Below are 26,008 nucleotides of genomic sequence, written 5' to 3'. Positions count from 1 at the left end.
ATGTTCTCTTTACTTCTCTTCACTTGACTGACTCCTGGTTTAAAATCCATCCATCCATCCATCCATCCATCCATCCATCCATCCATTCTCTATCCATCTATTTTTGATCACTTATTATGAGCCAGGCACTGTTCCAGTTCTTGGGCCACATCACTGAACCAAACAAAGATGCTTCTTATAGGACATACGTTCTAAGGGCAGGACTAGATAAACACTACATATTATTAACACACTATATGTAATTATCATCCCCTAGAGCATCAGGGCTAAGCATCAGGATGCTGCCTCCACTGCCCTAGGTGGCTGCAGTAAAAGGAAGGGTGGAAGGAAGGAAGGAAGGAAGGAAGGAAGGAAGGAAGGAAGGAAGGAAGGAAGGAAAGGGAAGAGAAAAGAAGAGAAGACAAGACAAGATAAGAAAGACTCAACAATTTCTGAGATTTTAAATCTATGTAGAAGGTAGTAAGCGCTATGGACAGGTAAATGAAGGAAATCAGGTCAGAGGGAACAGGGGTATTGGGGACAGTGAGGGAGGAAGTAGGCTGATGCTTTCTGGGGAAACAGTCCTTCAGTCAGAGGAAGTGACCTGTGCAAAGGCCCTTGGGTAGGTGCATGTTTAGAGAACACCAAGGAGGTCAGAGTGCCCATACCCTGAGGCCGATTGAATTGAAACAGAGAACTGAGGGAGGGAAAAAGCAAAAATAAATTACACAGAAGATGTATGCCTTGGAAAAAACTTTGGCATCTGGAACTGACTGAAAGCAAAAAGATCAGAAGCATTCTCAGTTTCTGACAGAACCAGATTCCCAAGGAAGCTACAAATCTTTAACTATTGGAAACTTCAAGCAACCCCTTCGGCCCCCAAGCTTCCATAAGCCATACAGGGACTGAGGCATATTTCTCAATTTTCTCTTCAGATGTAGCTAAGAAAGATGATGGGCAGGGAAGAATCTCCCAGGGATATAGCAAAGGGCCAAGGAGAACAGTGGTCATGGATGCTTCCCAAGGGGTGTCCAATGGAGACAACTCTCTCTACCCCCAGGGCAGGGGAACTTCACCATGTCTGCCTGCTAGGATGTGGGGCTGGCTATGGAGAAACAGATTGTGGCGTCTTCTTACAATGTAATACTGCTTAGGAAAGAAATAAAGGAACCACTGACATACACAACAACACGGAAGAATCTCAAAAACATGATGCCGAGTGAAAAAAGCCAGACACGAAAGCATACATACTGTAGGAATCGATGTATATGAAGTTCTAGAACAAACAAAATGAATCGAAAGTGATAGAAAGCAGATCAGAGTTGCCTGGTTTGAGGTAGGGGATTGGCTACAAAGGGACACAAGGGAACCTTTGGGGGAAAACGAAATGTTTTCTGTATCAACTGTGGTGGATGGAGGTTGCATGGAGGCATAGAATTATCAAGACACATTGAGCTGTGTGCCACCTAAGATCCATGCATTTTATTGTACGTAAATGATACCTTGGTTAAAACAACAAGGACAAACAAAACAAACAGAAAGGAAATGTAATGCAATTTGCAGCCAAAATCCCCCAAACCGAAAGTATTCCCCATACTTTTCCCTGACTTGACTTTGGAGAGTGAGAGAAAATGAGGGCTGTTTTCCAGCCAGCACGAAGGGCAGGAAAACCCACCCTTGGCCTTGAGTTTTCAACTTGCCTTGAACCTAATTGCTTTTCCATGTTCAGGTTAAGCAGCACTCTCTAATGTATTTTTGGTCATTAATTTAAATGTTATGCTTGACTGAACTGGAATGTTCACACTTTGATATAAATCTCCTACGTAGCACATTTATATTCTCCATTTATGTTGTCCACGGTGATTAGTGGGTTGTCTCAGTCTGTGCAATGAGAAAAGTCACTAACTTGAATCATCTGCCCTAGATGTGGACCCACCCCTGCTGTCCCATTAACCCCTCTGTGGTTTGTTGTCACTTGTTCCAACAAATACGAGGTTGTATTCGTCGACATTTCCTGCCTGAATCTTACAAAGGAAAAAACACAACACATTTGCATGAGTTCCACATGGGGACTTTGTTTTGCCCCATCAAGTGATAATCCAGTTCCCACACTAGGACAAATGCACATTATATTTTTAGCACAGGTGTGTTTCAAAATAATAAGTAAATGGAAAACACTGACTTTGAAAGTTTATCACGTATGTGACAGAGCAGCCTTAGTCATTTTCTTTCTTTGAGCTTTCCAGTCATTGTTAGTCTCGTGTCACAGGTGTGGGTTTGCTGACAGTCACCTGAGAGCAAATCTCTGTGGGCAGCAGATAGACAAAGGACACGGGAATGGAAAGATCCAGAGTGGTGATGGTGGGAGGTGCTTGGAAGGGGGCAGGGGCTCTCAAAGGTTAAGAGAGGAGAGAATGCAAATCTGTATCTACTTCATGTAGGGACATGGAGTGTTGAGGAGTAGGTCATTTCTAGGTCTTATCTGAGTTTAGAGCACTTGTGCCCTTGAATCCCAGCCAAAACTTCCACGGACCTCCCCTAAAATATTCAGAATCTAGACCCCACCCTTGGCATTTCTGAGTTCAGGGTATGTCTCAATCTCTTCCCATGCACACGGGAGGGCCTATTAGTCTGTGTAGGATTCCCAGTGGGCAGGCCACTCCCAGTGGCCTGCCTCCCCCAGTGCCCCTTCTACTTCTGAGGGAGGCCCTCATCATCTCCCATCTAATGTTTCCTTTTCTTTTTCTTTATTTCTTCTGTCTAATATTTCTTAAGCATATTGCCCATGTTCCACACCATGTCATCCCAGCTCCCCCCTTCCATTCACATTAGAGCTGACTGGACAGGAATGCACACTCCACATGGGGCAGTCAATCTCTAGTCTGGCCAGTGACCTACAAGGTAGTCTAGAATGCCACGTCTCAGCCCATTAGGAATTTGAATTTTGGAGAGTCTGAATTTTGACAGACGTGGAGATGGGCATCAAGATAGAGACGATGGAGACTGAAATAGCAACAGAGTGTTCCTGGGAGGTACATGAGTTGGGAAGATGCGTGTCCTCCAAGGAGACAGAATGGAATACGAGTGAGCCAAAATTATGGGCTAGCCAAAAGTCAACCAACACAATAGAGAAGAGTCACAGGGAGGAGCAGGAGAAGAGAGGAGACAGGTTACTAGTCACCCTAGAAGTGGGGACACATGCCTGTCTTCTCCAAGGGGAGAATGACACAGCCTGCAGCTTAGTGATTCACTGTTTTCTCTGATCTCCAAACCTCACTTCCAGGGTGCCACAGTCTGGGCTGCCAGCTGTTTCTGGGATTTTGCAAGATTTCTAACACCTTACTCCCGGCTGTTTCCTTACAAAAAGACCCCCTCATTGGTGCATCTCTTTCCTGCATGGAAGGATCTGAGGAGAAAGGGAAAACAATCCCAGGCCATGCAAATGAGTTTTCTGCAGGGCAATATGATCTCTTTTTCATCAATGCAAAGCTTTTGCTGGATAAAATCTCAGAGCAAGGACTTTAACAATGCTTCAACTGTGCAAGAGAACCCCTCTCTGTCTGGGGGATGCGAATGTCCTAACGGAAGCAATAAGTTAATTCCCAAACAAGTTATTCGTTTCACTCTTTACCCTCAATAGAAGCCTCGGGTGGTCCGAGCAGAAAAATTAACAAGGGCGCTTATCACAGTCACATGGCTCCCCATCACCGGAGGATGATTGGAATCTGGAGAGGTTGCTGGAGATAATAGGGAATTTGCCAGATGAATTTTGGAAAAGCTCCTTAGACCAGGCTTTCTTAAACTGTAGTGTATCTAAGAATCTCCTGGGAATTTTTTTAAGAATGCAGATTCTGTTCAATGTGTCTGGGATGGGGCCCGAGAGTCTTCTTTTTCTAACAAGCTCCAACAAGAGCTGATGCCATTAGTCTGGGAATGACGCTCAGAGGAGCAGACAGTGATAGGACCCCTGCTGCCTGTGTGAAGAAAAGCCACTCATCGTAACAACATGTCATTAGTGCTCATTAAAATACATGCATGAGTCATGGCCTCTGAGGGTCTGAGAGCAATTCCATGTCACTTGATAGGGAACGTAAATGAAGCAGCTCTTAATCCCTTTAGTACAGAAGATACTTGAAAATTTATCCCCAAATTCCAAAAACCATTAAGAAACTATGTCAGTATTTTTCTTTCTTAGCAAATTTGTAGTTTCGGGGCTAGAAGAACAGACAGGCTGAAGGACTAGGCAGGAAGGCTGGAGGATATTCAGAGATAATTGCAGCTGGCAGATTTACTTCATGAATAACCCTTAACGTTTCACAATGAGGAAGAGGGGAACCATCCAGAACTCAGTGCATCACATGGAAACAGGTTCCACTTCAGACGAGGAGTTTAACACTTCAATCCCTCTCCCTCATACTGACTAATCACACTTGTTTTATAAAACCACGCAAGAAGGTGGGTATCTATTTGAGTTGTGCAGACTTACTAGTTGTTTCAAAAGACTCAATATTTTTTAATGTTTGTTTTTGAGAGAGAGAGAGAGAGTGGGGGGTTGGGCAGAGAGAGAGGGAGACAGACTCTGAATTAAAAGACTTAAAAGCCTTGGAAGTGACTGTGTCCATTGTCTAGGGTGGACCATGGGGAGGGGCGGAGCATACATGGGTTGACTATACACATGAGTGTAAGGACTCCTTCTCAGGTAGTGTAGACCATGTATAAGATTACTACCCCCGAAAGGGGGTGGGACTGGATTATGCCTGGGATTGGCTCAGTCTCAAAGTCAACCAGAAGCCCTGCAGATGCCTTTCCAGCCTGCCAACCATCCACCCACCATCCTTAGAATCCCACCGCCTTCTGTGATATAACCTGGAAAACTACACAAGCCATGGACATTGCCTACGGATTGTCGAGGGCTGCAGTAGGTACCCTAAAGGTGGTGAGATCATCCTTGGGTCGGATGCTGGCTGAATGCCAGGATGCCATTGGCATTATACTTCAGGAGGTGGACACTCATCTTGGGCACCATGGAGATTTGAGGCATTTACCCAATTATCATCCTTATTGCCCCAGGACTTCTGGCAGGGTGACCAACACTTTTTTGTTTGCCTGGAACTTTCCTTGTCTCAGCAGAAGAAGTCACATATCCCCAGGAAATCCCCAGTCACCCGGTGAGGTCTGGGTGGTGAAGAAATCATGTGAGAAGATACAAAAGGAAGAGAAAAGCCCAAGGAAACTGCAGGGGAGTTTTTCTGGATCCTAACAGTGGCTTAGGAATTGGGATTTATTTGCAAAGTTATTAAAGGGAAAAGTATTAGAGGACTTGCGTGTTAAGACTGATTAGGAAGGTTTTCCTATAACGGCCTGAGCTGCTACTGGAAGGTGTTTTATTTTAATGACCTCACCACTTGCTTTCCAACATCACTGAAATGACAAAGGGAGACATGTTCCCTTGTGTTTGTTTAGTAGATGAGAGCTTGACCATCAACTCCAATCCACTTTTGAAGGTGAGGCCAATAAGAAAATCGTGTAAGAAGCACCAAGAGATAAAAAGAATTAGCACTCTCATTGAACCTACTTAATCAGGCCACAAACCTTAGAATTCATTTTCTGAAACCAAAGGTGTAAAAAGAGCCAAATTCCACACTAATCCTAAATTTGATATTTAAAGAAAAGAGAGCCAGAGAAAATCTTGATGGAAGTCCACATTGGACCAGTCACTAACTTCAAGCTCTTAAAACAACCAGGCACTAAAATTCTAAGAATACCAAGCCGTAATAAAGATATCATAAGCCTGATTGTTTGGACTCTGACTTTGGCGTCTGTTTTAACCAAGCAAGATTAATTCATGACCTAGGAGCTCCATGAGCTTATGTTTATTTATAATATTCAATATTCCCATAAGCACAAATGTTCCAAATGGAAGGTTGCATTTTGATAATGCCCATTTCTTCATTAAGATTTCATCATGCACCTACATTAGAAAGCCTCTCCCTACACTTTGTTACTTCTGCTTTTTACCTTGTTTATTCCTGCCTTATTTGCTTAATCTTGAGATCCTGGCTCCCAGGCACTCTCAAATTTGAAAGAAGTAAAGTTTGTGCATTAGCGTGTCCTGGGCATGCATGATTTATGAATGGCAGGTTTCCTGGCACAATTTAATGGTATAAGACAGACTTTGTTTTAAACATTAAAGTGAAAGTCACGAAGTGGCAACACTAGGTGGGATATTAGAACATACAGTGTATAAGAAAGTTTGGGTCAAGAGTTAACCAGTTCTTACGTGGTCAATTTCTTATCTATGGGCTGATGCTCTGGCCATAAGGAGCCCTGACATTTGACCAACTACCAAAAGTACTTTAAATTGTTATTCTGATAACTTACACAATTGAACTCTCACTCTGTAAAAAGACCCCACATTTTTTAATTGCTAAGATTCATATCAATGGAGAAAACAAACACCTTTCAGCAGTCCAAAACCAATTTGTCTTCTTTTTGTTAGGCATCCTAATAATATATTCAGGCCATTTTTCACCATATAATTCTTCCTCTAACAGAATCTTTTGTAAATCAGTCTATCAACCAGTGTTACCAAATCTTTTAAAGAAAAGTGAAAACTTTTGTAGTACCAAGAGAACTATCCTTCCAGAGTAAAATGAGTTCAGCCATTGTTACACGCCCATGGAATATAAAGCCTCGATATACAAGTCTATCTTTCTCATCATAAAGTATGATCTCAAGTAAAACAATTTCTGTTTAATAATCGTAACTAAAAGTACTTAGTAAGATAATACTTAAATTAAGACTTCCAAATGGTACCTTGTATTTGAGATGTTCCAACCGCTTGCCACAGAAACAAATAATGCCTAACTGTTCTTTGCGGATGGCTATATTGAAGAACTCATGAGATCGTAACTCAGGTCCTCCAATAACAACACAATAATTTTACATCTAAATCTTTGATGTGTTGTGCAATGATTGCTCACAAGTGATTCCAGAAGACCTGAAAGGTTTCAAATCACTGTTAGGAAACAAGGACTGATAAAGCCCATGGTTTGACCAAGCTTGGGATTCACAGACCACTTGAAACTTTGCTGCCTACACAAGCCTTCCATCTCTTTGATAGTAGAAGTAACTCTGAACCAAATTCGCCACTGGGCACTTGAGCACCTCAGAGAACACTGGCCAGTGGATTGAGCCCAACATGGCACATGGAGACAATGGGTTACCTTGTAGATTTTGCAATGGCAGAGTCATAATGCCTCCGGCCGCAGCTGCTGCTACCAGCCCTTGGATGTTGGTGAGATTCGCGGTAGGCAGTGTGAGGACCAGTCCTTGTTGTCCTCCTAGCTGTCCGGCCATGTTGAAGGGGATGAGGATAGGCTGGTTGAGGGCTGGCGTGCCTCCCGGCATCACGCCAGCGACAGCAGAGGCTAACTGTTGTGCTGTCAGAAGTGGCTGCAAGGAAACAGATAATCCTAGCTCACTTTCCAGTGGAACCAAGCAGGACATGGCCTTTTAGAGCATTTTCCTTTGCTTAAGCAGGGTCAGAAATCTCCTGAACAAGTAGCAAACAAGCATGCTCTATTCCAAAATGAACTAGTAGAAAAAAAATTGAAATCACATTTCATTTATTTCTTTGGAAAATTTCATTTGGTCTGGATTTCTTTTCAGGACGTCAAATACCTTTTAAAGTAATACCTTACACTTATGTATTATACTTCCAATGAATTTTCATTTGATCTTACCCTTATATATTTGAAATTCTCTGCCTATTTGTTCTGTGTTGTTCCAGAAAGAACTCATTGGCATCAGGGGATTTTTTTTTTTTTTTGGCTCAAAAGTAGCAATAAAATACTATTTTTTATTTATTAACTTATCAAAAATAATGTAAAAGAGTTACAGCATGCTGGTAAGTCTGTAGTGACACCATTATGTGGATTTAGGACATGTACTCAATCATAAGTCTTTTGGAAAGTAATTTGGAAATCTATACCAAGGATTGCAAAAATATTCAACCCCTTTTGACTCAGAACATACTCCAGGGATACAGCCTGAAGGTATTATTCAAAAAGACAAAGGAGAGGCTCCTGGGTGGCTCAATTGGTTAACCATCCAAATCTCGGTTTTGGTTCAGGTCATGATCTCATGGTTCGTGAGTTCAAGCACCACATCGGGCTCTGCGCTGAGAGGGCAGAGTGTGCTTTGGATTTTCTCATTCCCTCTCTCTCTGCCCCTCCTGCTCTCTCTCTCTCTCTCTCAGAATACATGAACTTAAAAAATTGTTTAAAAAATTGCAAAAAGACAAAAAATAAATGAAAATATGCATTACATTTTAAAATATATAAATGCTGAAGCATACTTTGTTATAGTACTAAGCCTGACAAGATATAACCTAATCATTAAAGTGGGTCATTATGGCACCTCTTTAGAAAAATGGAAAATGTTTATAAAATGAGAATACATTAAAAAACTGGATAATCATTAAGCAATGATAATGCAATCATTTAAATGGTGAAGTCGTGTGTGGATGATTAAGATATCTGAAAAAAAAACCTACAGAAAAGCAAAAATATTTGATGTGGCTAATTTAGAAAATCTTTTATAGATGTCTCCTGTTAGTACTCTAACATTCCTTGCTCAGTTCATACAACATTCCAAACATATGTTTGTATCCACTATTTATCCAATAGTCATTGTTTGATATGGAAAGGCAGACTCATCAGTGTGCGCTTTGGGCCCCAGACATGTTTGAGCCCGAGTGTGGGCTTTCCACCAGGATGACCTAGGAGAGATTCTTGTCCTGGTCAGGCCAGATGACTAGAAGGGTATTTGATCTTACAGTTCTTTATCTGGCACTTTCGTTGCACCCTTTTGGGGAACCATGTGACACATAATCCCATGTCTATTTTTCTTCTAGTGGAACCAATACAAAACTCTTACTGCGGGGTTTCAACTTCTGTGTGTTTAATACAGAATGATTCCATAAAGTAAGAGGTAATTAAATACAGGCATAGCACAAAGCCTAATAAATTATAGCCAGGCACTATTCTAATATTGCTGTGCGTGTGTTAGTGCAGTTGTCCTGCCAATGAGATCCAGAGAGATTAGTAACTTGCCCCAAGCCCCATATCTGGTGATCGTGTGGGGTTCGTGTGAAGGCAGACTGCTTCAGAGCCCATGGCTCGCCCCTTTCTCACCATCCCCTCTCAATACACGGAACTGTTTTAGAGAGGAATGAAGGGAGGAGGGCTGAACCCACCCTCTGGCCACTGCCTACAGCTACCCTGCGTAGCTTCTTCCAGGGAGGCTTCTGGACAAGCCCTGGGACATCAAGTAGCCTAGTTTTAGACAACTGGTCCAGACTCCACAGGCCTAGCTCCTGATGTATTTGTTAGACTCTACTAAATTTACAAAGTAACGGTCTCTCTTTAAAAAAAAAATAAATAAAATTGGGAGCCCCTGGGTGGCTTAGTCGGTTGAGCGTCCGACTTCGGCTCAGGTCATGATCTCATAGTTTGTGAGTTTGAGCCCTGCATCAGGCTCTGTGCTGACAGCTCGGAGCCTGGAACCTGCTTCAGATTCTGTGTCTGCCCCTCCCATGCTCATGCTCTGTCTCTCTCTGTCTCTCAATAATAAGTAAAAATGTTTAAAAAAAATTTTTTTTTAATTACTCTAAAGACAAAATAAACGTATTTTTTAGGAATAAGTACAAAATTATAAACTGGTGCTCAAATCGCTGATGTGACACCACTGTCAACAGTAACATCATAATAAGAAGGAAGGAAAATGACTGGTTCTTAGACTGTACAGGACACAGAGTTGGGGGTTTGAGCACGTAGTATTTTTTTTTTAAATTGAATCTTCGGGGTTAAAGCAGGGCATGCTTTCTCCCTTTGTCACAATGCCCACCCACGCTTCTCACTGTCTGGGTCTGTCATTCACTTATCTGACCCGGAGGCATGAGTTTGTCAGTCCTGGTATGTTCACACACACATACACACGCACATACACACGCACACAGTGTCACAAGCATGAAATCAGAAAAGGTATGGCTGGAAGAAGCCGTCTTCCAAGATTCCCAGTAGAATCCTCTATGAGCTTCCACAGACGAAGAGACACCTCCCCAGGCTTTCTGTCCTTGAGCACCGAGGCATCGTGGTGCTCAGACATTAGGACCCGAGACAGACATTAGGACTTGGTGGCAGCTGGAAAAAGAAAGCCAAGACCACCACCCAAGCCCTTAAACTTGGGTTTTCAAGTCTTCAATTGGTGAGCCCTCAAAGTGCTGAAAGTGATTAATTTTCAGGAACAACCATGACAGCAAAAGAGAGAGAAAGGCTCACATATGAGCTGCTTTTCCCATAAAAGCAGGTGAACTCTGAAAGCTTTCACACTAAATGACAGAGATAAAAAAAAAAAAAACACCAAAAAACAATAATAGCAAAGAGCCCAGCTTTTATAATTGTGTTCTACATCTCCATATAACCACACCAGGCTGCAAGAAACAAATATTGGACTTTAAAAAATAATGAATGTATTTCTTTATTAATGCAAGAGCTGTATGTGATGTACAGTATTGTCAAACCCAATAAGCTGAACTTGCATTAAAATTGCATTAACTTTTTTATATTAAATCACATCTTGTATTTCAAAAATGGCTATCGTAAGGTTGAAATAACTTAATTTTCTTCACACTCCAGTCATTAAAGTTTTACTTTCTAGAAGGCTGCATAGTAACCAACATGGTTGAAGTGGATTTCAAGGGAAAAAAAAAATATTCCAAATGATTAAAACCAATATTTCCTTTAAAAAGAGAGTTCTGTGAACACTTTTTTTCTTGATGGTATTTAATAAATAATGTAGCCACACAGTTTCCCATACGAAAATTTATCGCCATGTGTGCTCTGTTGGAGTTGATTGGATTTAACTCATTATTATTTATTTGGTTATTTATATGGTTGAACCACCCTAAACGCAGCCCTAATGGAAAGTAGTTGAGAGATACTGACCTGTGGCCCAACCGGGAAAGGGAGGTGGGTCTGACTGCCTTGGTGTTGGTCAGGAGTGCCTGGGTCTGATAGTGCTGGGTTTCCTCTGGCCCCTGGAATTCAAAACAGAAGCACTCCCTTAATATAAGATCCAGCCCGGGAATGCACATGACCCCGTTTTCCTGTGATGTCACATAACATTAAGGTACAGACATGCCAGAGTGGTTTATCAATAGCTCCAGTGCTCAAATCACTTGTCAACTGCATAAATTATGCTAACGGATATTCAGGATGGCCAGTCATTCCGGGAGGGAGAAGGCTGTGATGGGGGGGAACGCGACACCATCATCAGCCGCACTAACAGGCTTGCATGAGCCATCATTTTGCATGGGGGATGCCAATGCGTTGCATGGGTGGGAGACTGCCTCCTTTATGCACAGGCGGGCAACAGCTAATCTAATTTCCCAAAGCCAGAGAAAGCGTGATCCCAGACATGACCAAATACATCTATATTATCCCCTAATATGGCTTCATACCCTTAAGCCTTTTCTCCAGGCACATTTCAGACACCAAATCTCAGGAATGTGTTTTCCTAAAGACAGACTTTTGCAATCACCTTAGGTGATACCCTGAAGAGCATGTGGGTCTCCTGAAGCAAGTTTTCTGGATGCTAATTGAAACAGCATGAATTCCTCGCTAACTCCAGGGACCCCCCACTATGCTAAGCACAGGACACAACTCACTTCCTTTGCTTGGAATCCTGTTGGACTCCAAAGCATGAAAAATGAAATGCCACCAAAAGAGCAAGTCTTTCAAACCTTGTTTTTTTTTTTTTTTTAATTGTTTTTAAATGTTTATTTTTGAGAGAGAAAGAGACAGAGTGCAAGCAGGGGAGGGGCAGAGAGACAGACACAGAATCCGAAGCAGGCTCCAGGCTCTGAGCTGTCAGCACAGAGCTGGACATGGGGCTCGAACTCATGAACCGTGAGATCATGACCTGAGCTCAAGTTGACGCTTAACTGACTGAGCCACCCAGGTGTCCCCAGACCTTCTTAAACAGTACAACATCTCTGTCTGTGCTTCTGGCCGTTGTTTCAGGACAGACCGGAGCAGGAGCGCAGTGGCAGTAACAATAAATAGATGAATAAGTAAGCAAAACAAAACAAAAAATAAATAAATAAAGCTAGCAGCAATTTTTGAAGGGTTTTACTTGGTAACTTTTGTTTTCTTGGTGGTTGAAATCCAATTCCAAGCCACCCTTAACGAGATCCTCTTTCCTGATGTTTGTCCTATGAATAGCAATTGGAAAAGACAATTCAAACCCTGTTTACTGGCAGGCCGTGGACGACCAAGAAAAAAAGATGATTCTGTCACGCTTATAAATTTTAAAGAAGGTATTATTGGCTCATTTAAAACAAATTCTTCTATATATTCTCCAAAGGGACAGACTTATAAATAATGGAAATGTGGGAAAAAAATACTCCAGCACATTAAGCTACAAATAAAATTGACTGCTACATATTATTCAATTGACTTCTATCTCCACTGTGAGGTGTCAATCATAACCACATTTTATAATAGGATTAAGCAATAAATGTGCAAAGCCATTATGCAGAACTCTGAAAATCTGATTAATTTGTAATATTTTTTTTGTGCAGAAAGTCAGGAATGGACATTGCTTGGGGAATACGTACAAGCGTTCTATTGAAATTCCTAAATTGATTTGGAACAAACTAATAAAAACACAGACTTGCTGACATTTTATAAAGTGAATTCTGTCAAAATATGTTTGGCATTTTAATGATCGCTGTCATTTAATAACAAGGGTAAGATGACCCATCATAAGATGCCAACAATTTCCTCATAATGTGCAGGAGACCTTTCTTCTAAATTTTTTATATGCGATTTACTCATTATGCTTGAGTAGCAGGGCACTTTAAACTGTGCACTATGCGGGGTGAATCTCACATGTTCTGTTCTTGTAGAACTAAGTCCAATTTCACCTTAAAATTCTCAGTAGAGCTTTATGGACTTTTATTGAGCAAACCCAGCTCCCTAAGTGTGGTGTTTGGTCACTTAGGTATGTTCTCAAACAGCTAAAAATCCACTTTGGTGTAGTTTTTGAAGACACTTTAAAATTTGGGGAGGTTTCCTCATACTCACCGGGCATGGATTTTTACGCCAGACGGAGAAAGGAGAGTTTTACAAAACAAAGGAAAGGAGAAAGCCCCCTTTTCCACAATAAAAACGTGTGTATGTCTTAATTAAAAAAAAAAAAAAAAATCTATACTGTGTCAGGCCCTCCTGCCTCAAATTTCTTTCACGCAAACCAGGCTCACTTTTGGACCCTGTTCGTAATGATATGCCGTCGTAAGGTTTAGGATCTGGCCCATCCAGGCATTGTGTCATCAACACAGTGTGCTTGCTGCCCGTAACTTTACACCGATTACATTTGCTTACATTTTATTCTTTGTTGATGGAGGCCCTCACCAGCACACGGCAGCTTGTTTTGAGACTGGTTATTCTCAGAAACCATGTTCAGCGCAGTACAGGGCAATTCCACACAATTTCATGTGTAAAATGAAGTCTTTCACAGGCTTTAGAGGAGATTATGTATGCTCTCCTGCTTGGATCAGAAAGTAATGTTTCTTCTTAATGCGCATCTCCATTTTCCCAAAACACATGTATCATGCTTAACCTTGTAGGACCATAAACTCATCTGTCTGGTCAGAAGGCAGTTCCCAAATTGGGGGCCTTATCGGAGCCAGAGGGGGGAATCCAGCAGTCAGAATGAATAGATGACACTGGCGAAGGGTTTCTAAGAGATTTGAAGCAGCACTTAGCCACGCGTTAGCAGAGATTTGAGGTCACCTATTTCCACGGCCAGGGACGTGAAAACATGAACTTAAACGGGCTGGGCAGGTTCCTCCGATCAGGATCCTAGGAAACATGCTACCTCTCTTGGAGATCAAGGATATCCAGAAAGCTCTCCGTGACCTGTTCTGAATTTAGTAGCCTGCACTTTTCAGGCAGTGACTGCCAGCTTCAACAGAGCAGACTCACCACTGCACACCCAGGCCCTGATGCAGGCGTGTCATTTGCATCGATTGAATGCAATCAGTGGAAAGAGAGATCTGGCTTTTAATTTGGGGGTGGTAGAATTCCTATAAGATAGGCATTGGCATCCACCTGACTGTTTACTAGTGGTTAGTATAAACCTTGGAAATATCTTTAAATTATTAGCTTATTTGCAAAGTCCATCTCAATTCCAATTTAGATACAAAAAGCAGTTTGGTGTAGGGTGCCTGGGTGGTTCAACTGGTTGAGTGTCTGACTCTTAATTTCAGCTCAGGTCGTGATCCCATGGTCGTGGGATCAAGTCCTGTGTTGGGCGCCATGCTAAGCATGGAGCCTGCTTAAGAGCCTCTCTGTCTCCCCCGCTCTGCCCCTCTCCCCCACTTTCTCTCTCTAAAATAAAATAATAAAATAAATATAATTTTAAAAAGAAAAAGCAGTTTGGTGTACAGGTTTCAAGCAAGGGGTCTTTTAAATTTTAAACTCTGCCTGGGTTTACCTCTGCCACTTAACCACGTATGTGAACTTAGACTTGTTTTCCAACTTTTTTATGCATCAGCTATCTCCTGTAAAAGTTCAAAATAATAACAGGGCCTCCCTCATAGGGTTGCTGTTGTAAGGACTAAATGAGCACATGTATTTGTAAATTTCTTGGAACAGTGCATGTTTGTCACATACGTGCTAATTCTGTTGACTACTATTATTTAATAAGCTTCAATTTGTAATTTAATGTATTTAATATTATTCAATTTGCCCATAACATTCACCTGCCCCGAGTCAACTCAATACCTACTCCAGTCCCTATATGTGCAATCCACATTCTCCCCCATGCTACCCTAACTGTGTACTCCGTACCATTTGGTGAATGTTTGCTACTGAACTTTAAGAGCCTACGAAGCTAGATGTTTACATATAACACGTCCTTCAGTCCATGATAACGTGATCAGAAAATACGGCAAAACAATACTGGCAAACAGCTTTCAAATTCTCAGACCAGGGCTTAGGCCAGTAGTTCCTGGTTGAGGAACTTGGGTTCCAGGCTGAGAATATTGGGTTCGTGGAATTTTTTGGACACAGGGGTGCACATTGCTCATGAGGCGATGGATGAAATAGCCCAGGGGTGGTGGTGGCTCCCATGTGCATTTTATAAAACCCACCAGTGATTGAGGACCACGGGGTGGGGGGTGGGACAACAGTGCTGTCGATGCTGCCCATGCAAATCTGAATCTCCTTCCACTGAGGAACCATACATGATTAGTTCTGTGAATAGCAGAGTAGCATCAGCTGGCATTGCCTCCTTGCCTGCCAAATGTCTTCACCTGGAACATTCTTCCATCTTATCCTGGTTGGCTTCTAGCTTAGCAAGGGGAAGAATCATCTCAGATACATCTATTTTGTAATTATAATTTGTTCACAGGTAGTCCAAGGAGTGTAAAAATGGATTTTAAAGGGATCATAATATAAAATTCTAAACAGCTATGCAATAGGAGTCAGTTCTCTGTATATACAGGGATGCCTAGCGTAAGTCTGCTATGGAAAGGAAAGGTCATAAACGGTGAAGACATTGAAAGACTGATTAGGAGTTATGCTAAGATAAAACTTATTTTTAACTGTTAAGATGTTTGCTTGCCAGAGCACTGGTTCATTCAACACCATCTTCCGGGTGTCAATCTCACATCTGAAATCTGCAAGGCTGTCTGCAGATCTCTCTGCTCTGGAGGGACCAGACTGTCCACAGAACTGAGAGGGGGACACCCAGATCCTGGTCTCCTCCCTTTGGCCCCTTCCTCAGGGGACAGCCTTGCAAGCTCCACGCTCCCACCCAGCTCAAGCTGTGAGCTCCTGAATGACCAGCACTGTGTTCCTCATAGCAGGTTAGTTTTCTCTTGCAAATTCTCTTCCTCTTCCCTACTCCCCTTCCTCCCCCTCCTCCCTTTCCTCCTCCTCCTTCTCCTCCTTCTTCCTCTTCCTCTTCCTCTTCCTCTTCTCCTCCTCCTCCTTTTCCTTCTTTTTCTTTTTTGGGTACGATGCATTTTCATTAAATAAGGCAAGCCAAGGCTTGGCACCTCTCAGTTACTCTGTAAGTAAAAAGGGGGACATTCCACTGGTGTATTAAATGCTCCCAGCCCCCCAGCCCTTTTGGGAGTTGGCTTTTGCAAATACGTAATTTTAAGAAACAAAAAACCACCTTTAATCCTGAGAGGGCGTGGTCTTTTCTGGAGCCTTACCCCATTCGCTTTGCAAAGAGGATACAAGGTCAGGATGGACTGAGAAGGAGCTAGAATTGCAAATACAAATTGTTCATCCAGAATAAACCAGTTCCACTTTCTCCCACCTGGTGGGCCTTTTTCTCATGTTCAGGGCATAAGATTCTCTTGTTAGCGACCAATGCATTTTTAACAAATGGGTTTCTTCAGAGAGAGGGTTTGGGCTTCTGTCCTCTATGCATTAGCATAGACATAATTGCATGAAGGTCACAGGGATCTCGCAGCTTTTTCTGGTGTTGAGACCTCCCTTAACCACTGTTTGCAGTTTTCACCAGCAAGTGAGGTGATGCAAAGGTTGCTTATTATAAGATGGGTTATTGAATGCATTATTATTTCATGTTGAGCATGTGAACCCAACTAAGCAGGGCAGAGGTTTCTCTAAATGAAACTTCCCTTTCTTTCAATTTCTTCAAGATCACTAAATGCCAAGGAAGGAGTGGAGGTGTCTATAAAAATCTTTTTTAGAGCCACTGCCACTGTTTGCCACTGTGGTGGCCAGTCAGGATTTCTTTAGGATACTGGCCACACACGTGTTTATGTACAGACCCCTAGCCAGACCCCTGGTGAAACTGAAGACTCTAAAGTAATAAGACACACTTGAAAAGTAACTGTTCATTCCTTCACATAAGGGTTTGCATGTTTTTCCGGGTCCTGTTGATAAGTACTTACAACTCCACTCATTGAGGCCTGGAGAACAGAGAAGGTCTGATGACATTCATGTGAAAAGTGAATTTCTTTACTTTTCTAGTAGGTGACTTCCCAGGCCTTCAGTGGAGGGAAATCCAGTTTTCTTTGAGGGAGGGGTCTAGGTGCTCAGTGGTCCTCAATGCTGATATTTATTTAAAAATTGCACATGTGCATGGGAAGTCAAAGGGAGATTTGAGATATCTCGATAAAGCATAACGAGAAATCCTATAAGTCCCTTATTTGGACTTGATTATCTTGAAGATGTTTTTGTAATATCTACCAAAAGTATTGAAAAACCGCTTCCGTTCTGCACGTAGACTTAGTCTATCCATGCTGTAGAATACTTCAAAGACATGTTTTCTTCCTCTCTTGGAATTTACTAAATCTCCCTCCCATCTTTTCCCGACAATTGTTTATCATTTGTTTTCTTATCCATCTAATAAAAGCAAAGCTGAACTCCTGTGATATCCAGGCCAGTAAAGTTCTCAACTTCTATAAATCCTTCCTCCCAGAAAAGAGAGGAAAAAAGAGAGAGTCATCAAACACACCTAAGCAAAATTCCATGACTTACTACTGGCATACAGAGAACTTTGGGGTACGGGTTCCACAAGAAGAGCAGTTCTTCCAGGGAGAAGACTTTTTCTAACTCACCTTTGCATCTCCAGGAGGCCAGCTCTTTAGCCTGTATGTATATATGTGTGGGTAATATCCATGCATGGGATGTATATATGTATATATATGTATATATGTGTGGGAAAATATCCATGCATGTTGGTGTTTCAATCCATGGCATATGGGTGGACCCAAGGGATTGCAACCTCCTTGCTGGCATGAGCTAAACACCTCGATCAGGGGTAGTCTGAAGCCTCTGGTCAGTCCTACACTGAGCACATGACCCTTGCTACACCTGACCCAGGCTTCCAAGAAAGGCATAAAGGAGAAAGTGACAGCCATAGTCAGGCTTCCAGGGGTCCTGGGGCACCAGGGGCATGGAACAGGTCCTGAGGAAGTGAGGAGATAGCAGCTGGACCTCCAGAGGCTCAAACCCCCACCCACATGCTTTTGTTGTCCCATCGGACTTTGCTTACAAGACACAATTTCAAAGACAAATTATTAAGAATTGCAAGACAGTGACCTTGGAGCGCTAATATGCACATTCGGGACTCTGCTGGGTTCGGAGCCCTGTGTGCCTACAGAAGATACCAGGCCCATGAAGCGCTCCCTGCCCTTGGCTCACTGTCAGCTGCCACTGACTCAGTTTCCACACAATTTTGGCTTGCTGGTTTTCTATCAAGGGACTTCCTTATAAAGGGTCCCCAAATTTTGAAAGTGGCACCTAAGCCTACAATGGGGAGCCATATTTTTCCAAATCAATACAAATTCTGAAAATAGCATTTGTGCCTACAGAGGAATTTAGATACGGTCTCTTTCCCCAACAGGAAATTGAACTTACAAATCATCCATTCATCTGCTATACATCACTACCAATCACCACATAAATATACTATTTGATAGAAAATTAAGATGAAGCATTGTTTTGTTTTCTATGACTTCCTAGTTACCTATGCTTAAAATGGAAAGTCAGGGTATGAATCCCAAAGGGAAATCATATAGAAGATGTCACATGTCAGGGCACCTGGGTGGCTCAGTCGGTTAAGTGTCTTGCCTCTTGATTTTGGCTCAGGTCACGATCTCATGGTTCCTGAGTTCGGGCCCCACGTCGGTCTCTGTACTGGGCGTGGATCCTATTTGGGATTCTCTCTCTCCCTCTCTGTCTGCCCCTCCCTTGCTCAAGTGCACTCTCTCTCTCTCAAAATAAATAAACTTAAGAAAAAAGATGTTCTGTGTCTTTCCTCAGCTGTAGACCTAGCTTTCTAACAGTGTTGTGCTTTCACGAACAAAAACCACAGCCTTTCCCTTCTGACTGGCCACTGGACCATCATCAAGCTGGACAACAAGGGGACATGATCTAAATACTCCAGGGCGATGTGATGGGCCTCGTGTTAAAGTTCTCCCACATTAGCTACCCATGGTACAATATGCAAGAATGTCTAAGAACTGACCATAAATGTGCTTGAAAAAATGGTCAAAGCTGTTAAATACTGTGCCTCAAATTTTTGGTACAAGCTTAGGTGAAAATGTGTGTGTGTGTGTGTGTGTGTGTGTGTGTGTACATGCACACGCCCATGTGTGTTCATGTGTGTTCTGGAGTGGGAAGAGGCGAAAGGGGGGGAAGCTAGTGTACTTTTTCTCGCCTATCACCTGTGCTGTAGTGCTGTGCCATTCAGGTGGTGTGGGGTAGAGGCTGGTGTAGTTCTTGTTGCAATATCTCATCCTCCAGCCTTTTCTAGCAATATGTGGGTTTGTTTTCTAATACCTGCAAAGCTTCTCTGTGGTCTTACAGGCCTTACAGGCCTGTGGGGCTGCCCCACCAAAAGTCTCATCAGGAGATCTTAAACTGTGTCAGTGTATTGAGGCTCTTAGCTGAGCAGTCCCACATAGATACCTGGAAACCCAAGCCTAAAGGGGAAGGGGGGCGGCAAATAGAAATTGCTGTGTCACGGGGTACCTGGGTGGCTCAGTCGGTTAGGCAACCGACTTCGGCTCAGGTTCGTGGGTTTGAGCCCCGTGTCAGGCCCTGTGCTGACAGCTCAGAGCCTGGAGCCTGCTTCGGATTCTGTGTCTCCCTCTCTCTCTGCCCCTCCCCTGCTCACACACTGTCTCTCTCTATCTCAAAAAATGAATAAAAACGTTAAAAAAAATTAAAAGAGACAGAAATTGCTGTCTCATGATCACATAGGCGCAACATCCTGGCTCCAGACTGAAGTTTCATGGATACCCCAAGGGTAGATCATCCTCCACTCCTCCTCTGAGACCCTAGATGCCTTCCAGAGGCCTGAACTCGGCACAAAACAAGGAGGCTGCTGATCTAATGTTCTGAATATGATTTCACCATGAGCTACAACAGAATAAACCATTATTTCCAGTGGAAATAATGGCCTCTAGGTACAGTCGCTTCTGACAAAACATGAATGCTACAAGATCTCGGAGACGCCCAGTGCAGAAACTTGTGGTTGTCCATCTGCAGTGGTCGCATTTGTGATGGCAAAGATCAGGTGGTTGGGTGGTCACCAACCACTGACTTACCCAGACTCTGAGATTTCACACAGCAGTCAAATTGAAGGAGCACGTTAATAACTGTGTGAACAGAAAGATCTCAACATTTCATTTTGCCAAGCAAAAATACCTTTCAGAACTGCCATGAACTGTCATTATCAGATAACAAAGGCATTTGAATGCCCTTCTCTCACCCTGAAGGGTGTGTTTACATTTAAAAGACAATCTTTTAAATAGAAAAAAATTTAGTTTAATGAAAAATTCACTGCGTTGCGTTTTTTTCCCATTATCTGTGAAGTGTCTGTTTAGCATTAGGGGACACTAGTCGGTCACAGAGCATTGGGGAGTTTCTCATTGACATGGTAGGGTTTGAGGATCAGGATGCCTGTGCCTACACTCCTCCAGAAACAGACTATGTCTGACAAACACTGAAAATTTTTCTTCTTGGAATAACTAATTCCTCTTTTCCCTCTATTCTTTTTTCTAGAGACACCAATATAATTTTCTTTATATCTATAAAGTTCTATGTGCTAAGTAATACATTAATTTCTTTATATATATTGTTTAATCAGCCCTTACAATAACCCTATAAGGTAAGCTTATGATTATTGTGTCCATTTATACAGGAAACTAAACTTTATAGAGATTAACTCACTATTACTCACGTAACAAGTAAGTGACAGAGAGGCAACCATATCCCAGGTCAACTGATCAATAGAAGGCCCTTGTCTTGATCAGCTAGACTATCTACCACTCAAATACCTCATAATACCTACCGTTAACTGAATACTTACTGTGGGCCAGCCACTGTGCTCTGTAATTTAGATACATTTTCTCATTTAATCTCTATAGTAACCCCTATATTAGTAGTATCATCATTCCCATTTTACAGATGTGTAAACTAAGGTTTAGGCAGGTTAAATAACTCGCTTATGGTCACGCAGTTAGTGAGGGAGAGCATCAGGATTTGAACCCAGTTCTGTTAGACTCCAAGGCTACACTACCTTATATGTCAAATGCCAAGTGTTTTAGGGAGATAGAACATAATAAATCCCCAATGCCGTGACAGAAACCATGTTTTTCAGGTATTTTCCTAGTGGAACTTGGCTCCGGAGACCTCTAGGTTCCAGATCTGGGAAAGTGGGTGACAGAGGCATGGAAATGGCACAGGATGAGAGGAGGGTGAAGGGTGGATCCCACCAGACATGAGCTTTTTCTGTGCCCTATTTTCCCCCAGACAGACTCTGACAAATTCCTAAGAAGTAAGCACCCCCATATTCTTTAAAATAATGTTCATCATGAGCTACAGGACAGCTGCATTCTTAGTTTAGCGTCTACATGCTAAAGGCATGATCTCTGGGCCGGCAGCTTTGGCATCACCAGGCACCTTGTTAGAAAGGCGCACAGGTCCCAGCGCATCCAGGTCTGAGATCCACTGAACCGGAACCTGCGTGTTGTAACAAAATCCCCGGGTGATTTACACCCACAGTAAAGTGTGAGAAGTACTGGCTTTGTGTTTGTAAGTCCTTCCTTCCCTTCCTCCCTGCTTCCTTCTTTTCTCCTTCCCTTCCTCTTTCTTCCCCTCATCCCTTCCTTGTTTCCTTTCCCCTTCCCTCCTCCCCTCCCTTCCTTCTTTCCTTCCTTCTTCCCTCCCTCCCTTACTTTACTTGGGTGGCATTCAAGCACAAATATACCAGAAGATGCTTAATTTCCATCAGACACTTGCAGTAGACTATTATATCCTTGCTCACAGAAGTCGGGGCAGGAAAAGAACACATTCAAGAGGAACGCTCCATCACAGTAACAACCCTCCACAACCCCACCCCCCACCATCCCGCAACCCAGTGGGAGGACTCCTGGCAAAAAGAGGTTCACAGCAGGAAGAGCAGGTCCTACATTCTTAAAGGGAAGCATATTTATCCTGTTTAAAACACAACAAAACTGATGCCAAATGTAGCCCCACATTCTAGCTCTGTGATTTATGGCAATTTTCCTGACACTTCCTCCGTCTATATCCGCATCTTCGCTTTTCCATTTGTGAGGATCCATGAAGATAAGAGTCTGGACGATCCATTTCAGTTATTTACTCTCAGAATACCACATCCTTTGCAAAAGTAGCCAGAGTGCCACTTTAAAAAAGGGGAATAAAAATTTTAAATCTCTTAGAGCTGAAATAAAACTGTGTTTCTGCAGATACTTGGAAAGGGTGGCATTTGCGATCGCTCTTGCGTGCAACTCAAGATTGGTGGGAAGTGGGGTCATTTAGACCTCAGCAAAGGACAGGAAGGAAATACCCCTGAGGAACTGCCTCATGCATAATTGTAGCGTCACCCCTAGTTAGCAACCCCTTATGGTAACAGAGCCTCTGTGCTGGGAAGAGAAGGATGCTGTCTAGCTCATTATACACAAGTTACCAGACGCTACCAAACCTTCTTCAGAGATTGGGTAACAAAAGATCGCAGCTGTAATGAGATTAAGCAGATCCAGAATATAAAAATGCAAATGAATGCCCCATCAATAGATTGTCGGTTAGATTTTTTTTCCCCTGACGGTTGTAAAAAACCAAACAGCCAAACATCTAGTCCAATTCATGGGTCCATGACCATTTTTCTCTCACTTAGTCTATTTATCTCTTAGCATTACTGTAATTGAAAAAGTACTATTGCTAAAAGATGCCATTAACTTGAGTGCATTCATAGAGTGTTATATCACTAATAGACTTAGGTCATATTCTTTTATCCTTTTAGCAAAGCATTATTTCGTTGTCCTCTTGTTCTGAAGATTGTGTTCCACTTAAAGTCAAATAGAACAAAAGCTTCACAGAACTTGTTCATACTGTTTTTTATCATTATTTAGACTCTGTTACATGACAGCATCAAATGCGTAGCAATTTCTATTTGTTATATTAACTTCTTTTTGGATCCGTGTCAGAGCTCGTAATGTAAAACTGTGCCTTCCAAACTTGACTTGCACTGAGATGATAACTGTAAGGTTTTAAGTCCAAATACTTTTAAGATTTACTTGTTGAGTTTACATTTGACTTGAGAATGGGGAGATCAGGGTTGAAACAAGAAACAGAGCAAACTACTAACTACAATAGTGAAAGGTGAAATAGTGGAAGAAGGTGTGTGCAACCATTTAAAAATATATGCAGGATTTCATCAAATCTAGGATTCCACTGATGTACATCTAATGAATGTTTTCTGTTTCACTAAGAAAGAAAAAAGCTCCTGAGTAAACCATGACACGCCTGCCACTGATTATAATGCACATCCCAATTTTTATTCCAAAATCTTCCTTTTAAGGTATCACATTAAAATATTGGAGAAGTGGGGTGCCACGGTGGCTCAGCTGGTTAAGCACCTGACTCTTGATATCAGTCTAGGTCTTGATCTCAGGGATGTGAGTTTGGGCCCCACATTGGGCCCCACCCTGGGTGTAGAGCCTACTTAAAAAATAAATAAAATAAAATATGGGGGAGCTGGAGGTATGATTTTCAGGGCAGTGTGTCTGTGTTTTGGCTTTGGCCAAAAATGGCTCACTTGTGCCTAAGAATCTATACACAGGCTGGGGTGGTGTCTGAATGTGATTCTAAGTACATCTTGGTTTCTAAGTAGAGCATAAGCACAGAGGTGTGTACAAGGGGACTCCAAAAATAAAGACCAAATAAATACATAAGGACCAGGTAGGGCAAGCCACAAGGGAGGTGATGACAGCCCTCGTGAGTAAGCAAGTGGCAAATGATTGCTTAGAGTCCAGCCTGATTCTGTTTGTATTTTTTATCTTATTTTAAGATTGTTTGTTTGTTTATTTAATTTTTTGAGAGAGAGATCAATACTTCATCCTATTCCTATAAAACTTCCTTTGAGAAAGAGTGGGGGGAGGGGCAGAAGGAGAGGGAGACAAAGAGAGAGAGACAAAGAGAGAGAGATGGAGAGAGAATTCCAAGCAGGCTCTATCCCCAGCACAGAGCCGGATGTGGGGCTCCAGCTCACCACCGAGAGACTGTGACCTGGGATGAAATCAAGAGTCAAATGCTTGACCGACTGAGCCACCCAGGTGCCCCATCTATTTTATTTTATTTTATTATTTTATTACGGTGGTAAGAACACTTAACATGAGATCCACACTCTCAACACATTTTTAAGGGCACAATATAGTATTGTTAACTATAGGCACAATGTTGTACTTACAGAATTTATTCATCTTGTGTTACTAGAACATTATACCCATCAAACAGCAACTCCCCTCTCCCCCTCCCCCCAACTCCTGGCAACCACCATTCTGCAGTCTGTTTTTATGAGGTTGACTAATCATACAATATTATACTTCATATAAGTGGAATTGTGCAGTGTTTGTCATTCTGTGACTAGTTTATTTCACTTAGCATATCATCCTTCAGGTTCATCCATGTTGCATATGGCAGGATTTCCTTCTCTCTTTTTTTAAAGTTTTTTAAAAATTTTTATTTAAAGAGAGAGAGAGAGAGAGAGAGAGAGAGAGAGAGCATGAGCAGAGAAGGGGCAGAGAGAGAGGGAGATACAGAATCCAAAGCAGGCTCCAGGCTCTGAGCTGTCAGCACAGAGCCCAACATGGGGCTCTAACTCAGGGCTGTGACATCATGACCTGAGCCAAAGTTGGACGCTTAACTGACTGAGCCACCCAAGTGCCCCTCCTTCTTTTGTAAGGTTACATAGTATTCCATTTTATGTATACATCACATTTTCTTTATTCATTTATTCACAGCTAGACATTTCAGTTGTTTCCACATCTTGGCTAGTGTAGACAATAAGATATCATCTTCCTGTTAGGACAGCTATTATCAAAAAAAAAAAAAGGTAACAAATGTTGGGGAGGATGTGGAGAAACTGGAACCCCTGTGCACTGTTGGTATGAATGTAAAATGGTACAGCTTCTGGGAAAACAATAAAGAATTCCTCCCCCTAAAATTAAGAATACAATGCCATAGGATCCAATGATCTCAATCCTGGGTATCTATGGAACAGAATTGAAATCAGGATCTCAACAAGATTCTGTCCTATGTTTATTGTGGTATCATTCACAATAGCCAAGATACGTTTGCATTTTCTTGCAGCTGCCCTTTCCCTGTACTTGCTTTCTGGTTCTTGTCCTGCAGGGACAAGGCTACCCTTGGGAGCCTCTGAGGTCAAGACTGTGAACTCTAGCCACCTCATCTGAAAATGGTGATGCCAAACAACTTTTTGATAATTCACTGTTCACGATATTACATTCTTGCCAGGTGGAGGGTATTTTGCAAGATGCTGGGGACACATAAAAATAATACTGTGTTGTCCCGCTTCTCCTCATTATTTAATTAGTTCACTCATTCCCGACAAATATTTATAGAATGGTCACCAGGCATGATCCCCTGGCCTGCTGTGCATTAGATGAATGGTTAAACAAAGAATTATTTCAGGAGACCTCCCTGAACGGGACTCTGGGGAACCCTGGGGAAACTCTAGGCAACAAGGGGCCTCCCCAGGATGTCTCTATCTCCACTAGTTTCCCTGTTAAGGGAAGATGTTTGGGAATAGTTGATCCTATTCCTATAAAACTTCCTTTGAGACAGACCCTTCATGTTTAACAATATAAAGGCTGGAAGAAAAAAATAATATATAAAGCCTGGAATATAATTGTAATGGCTCATACGATTGAAAAGGAAGTTGCAAGACGTGGATCCTTTAAGCCAAAAATCTCCAGTGACAGCTGGCAAAAGGAATAAGAATTCAGCAGTTTGGCGTGGGATCTGTTCACCCCAAGATTATTTACTGTATATTTTAGCTGGACCAAAATGCCTATCCTTAGTTCATTCTTGCTCCTCTGCCCACAACCCTTTCTTCTCCCTAGCCTATGGGAATGCAGATCTAATGACTG

At 42.3% G+C, this 26,008-nt stretch overlaps 1 protein-coding gene across 8 annotated transcripts in view; it reads right to left on the bottom strand.

The window, feature by feature from the left end:
- The window catches only part of POU6F2 (POU class 6 homeobox 2), a 495,570-nt gene that overhangs the window by 254,612 nt on the left and 214,950 nt on the right, over positions 1-26,008 (bottom strand). For all 8 annotated transcript variants that reach the window (XM_058725457.1, XM_058725452.1, XM_058725455.1 and 5 more), the window contains 2 exons: positions 10,989-11,080; positions 7,206-7,434 (listed from right to left, as the gene is read on the bottom strand). In XM_058725457.1, coding sequence (XP_058581440.1) covers positions 7,206-7,434; positions 10,989-11,080 — 321 coding nt within the window. The remainder of the gene's footprint in view (positions 1-7,205; positions 7,435-10,988; positions 11,081-26,008) is intronic.

Source organism: Neofelis nebulosa, chromosome 4 (assembly GCF_028018385.1).
Source record: "Neofelis nebulosa isolate mNeoNeb1 chromosome 4, mNeoNeb1.pri, whole genome shotgun sequence".
Classification (NCBI taxonomy): domain Eukaryota; kingdom Metazoa; phylum Chordata; class Mammalia; order Carnivora; family Felidae; genus Neofelis; species Neofelis nebulosa.
This window is presented reverse-complemented; position numbering and strand designations above follow the sequence as displayed.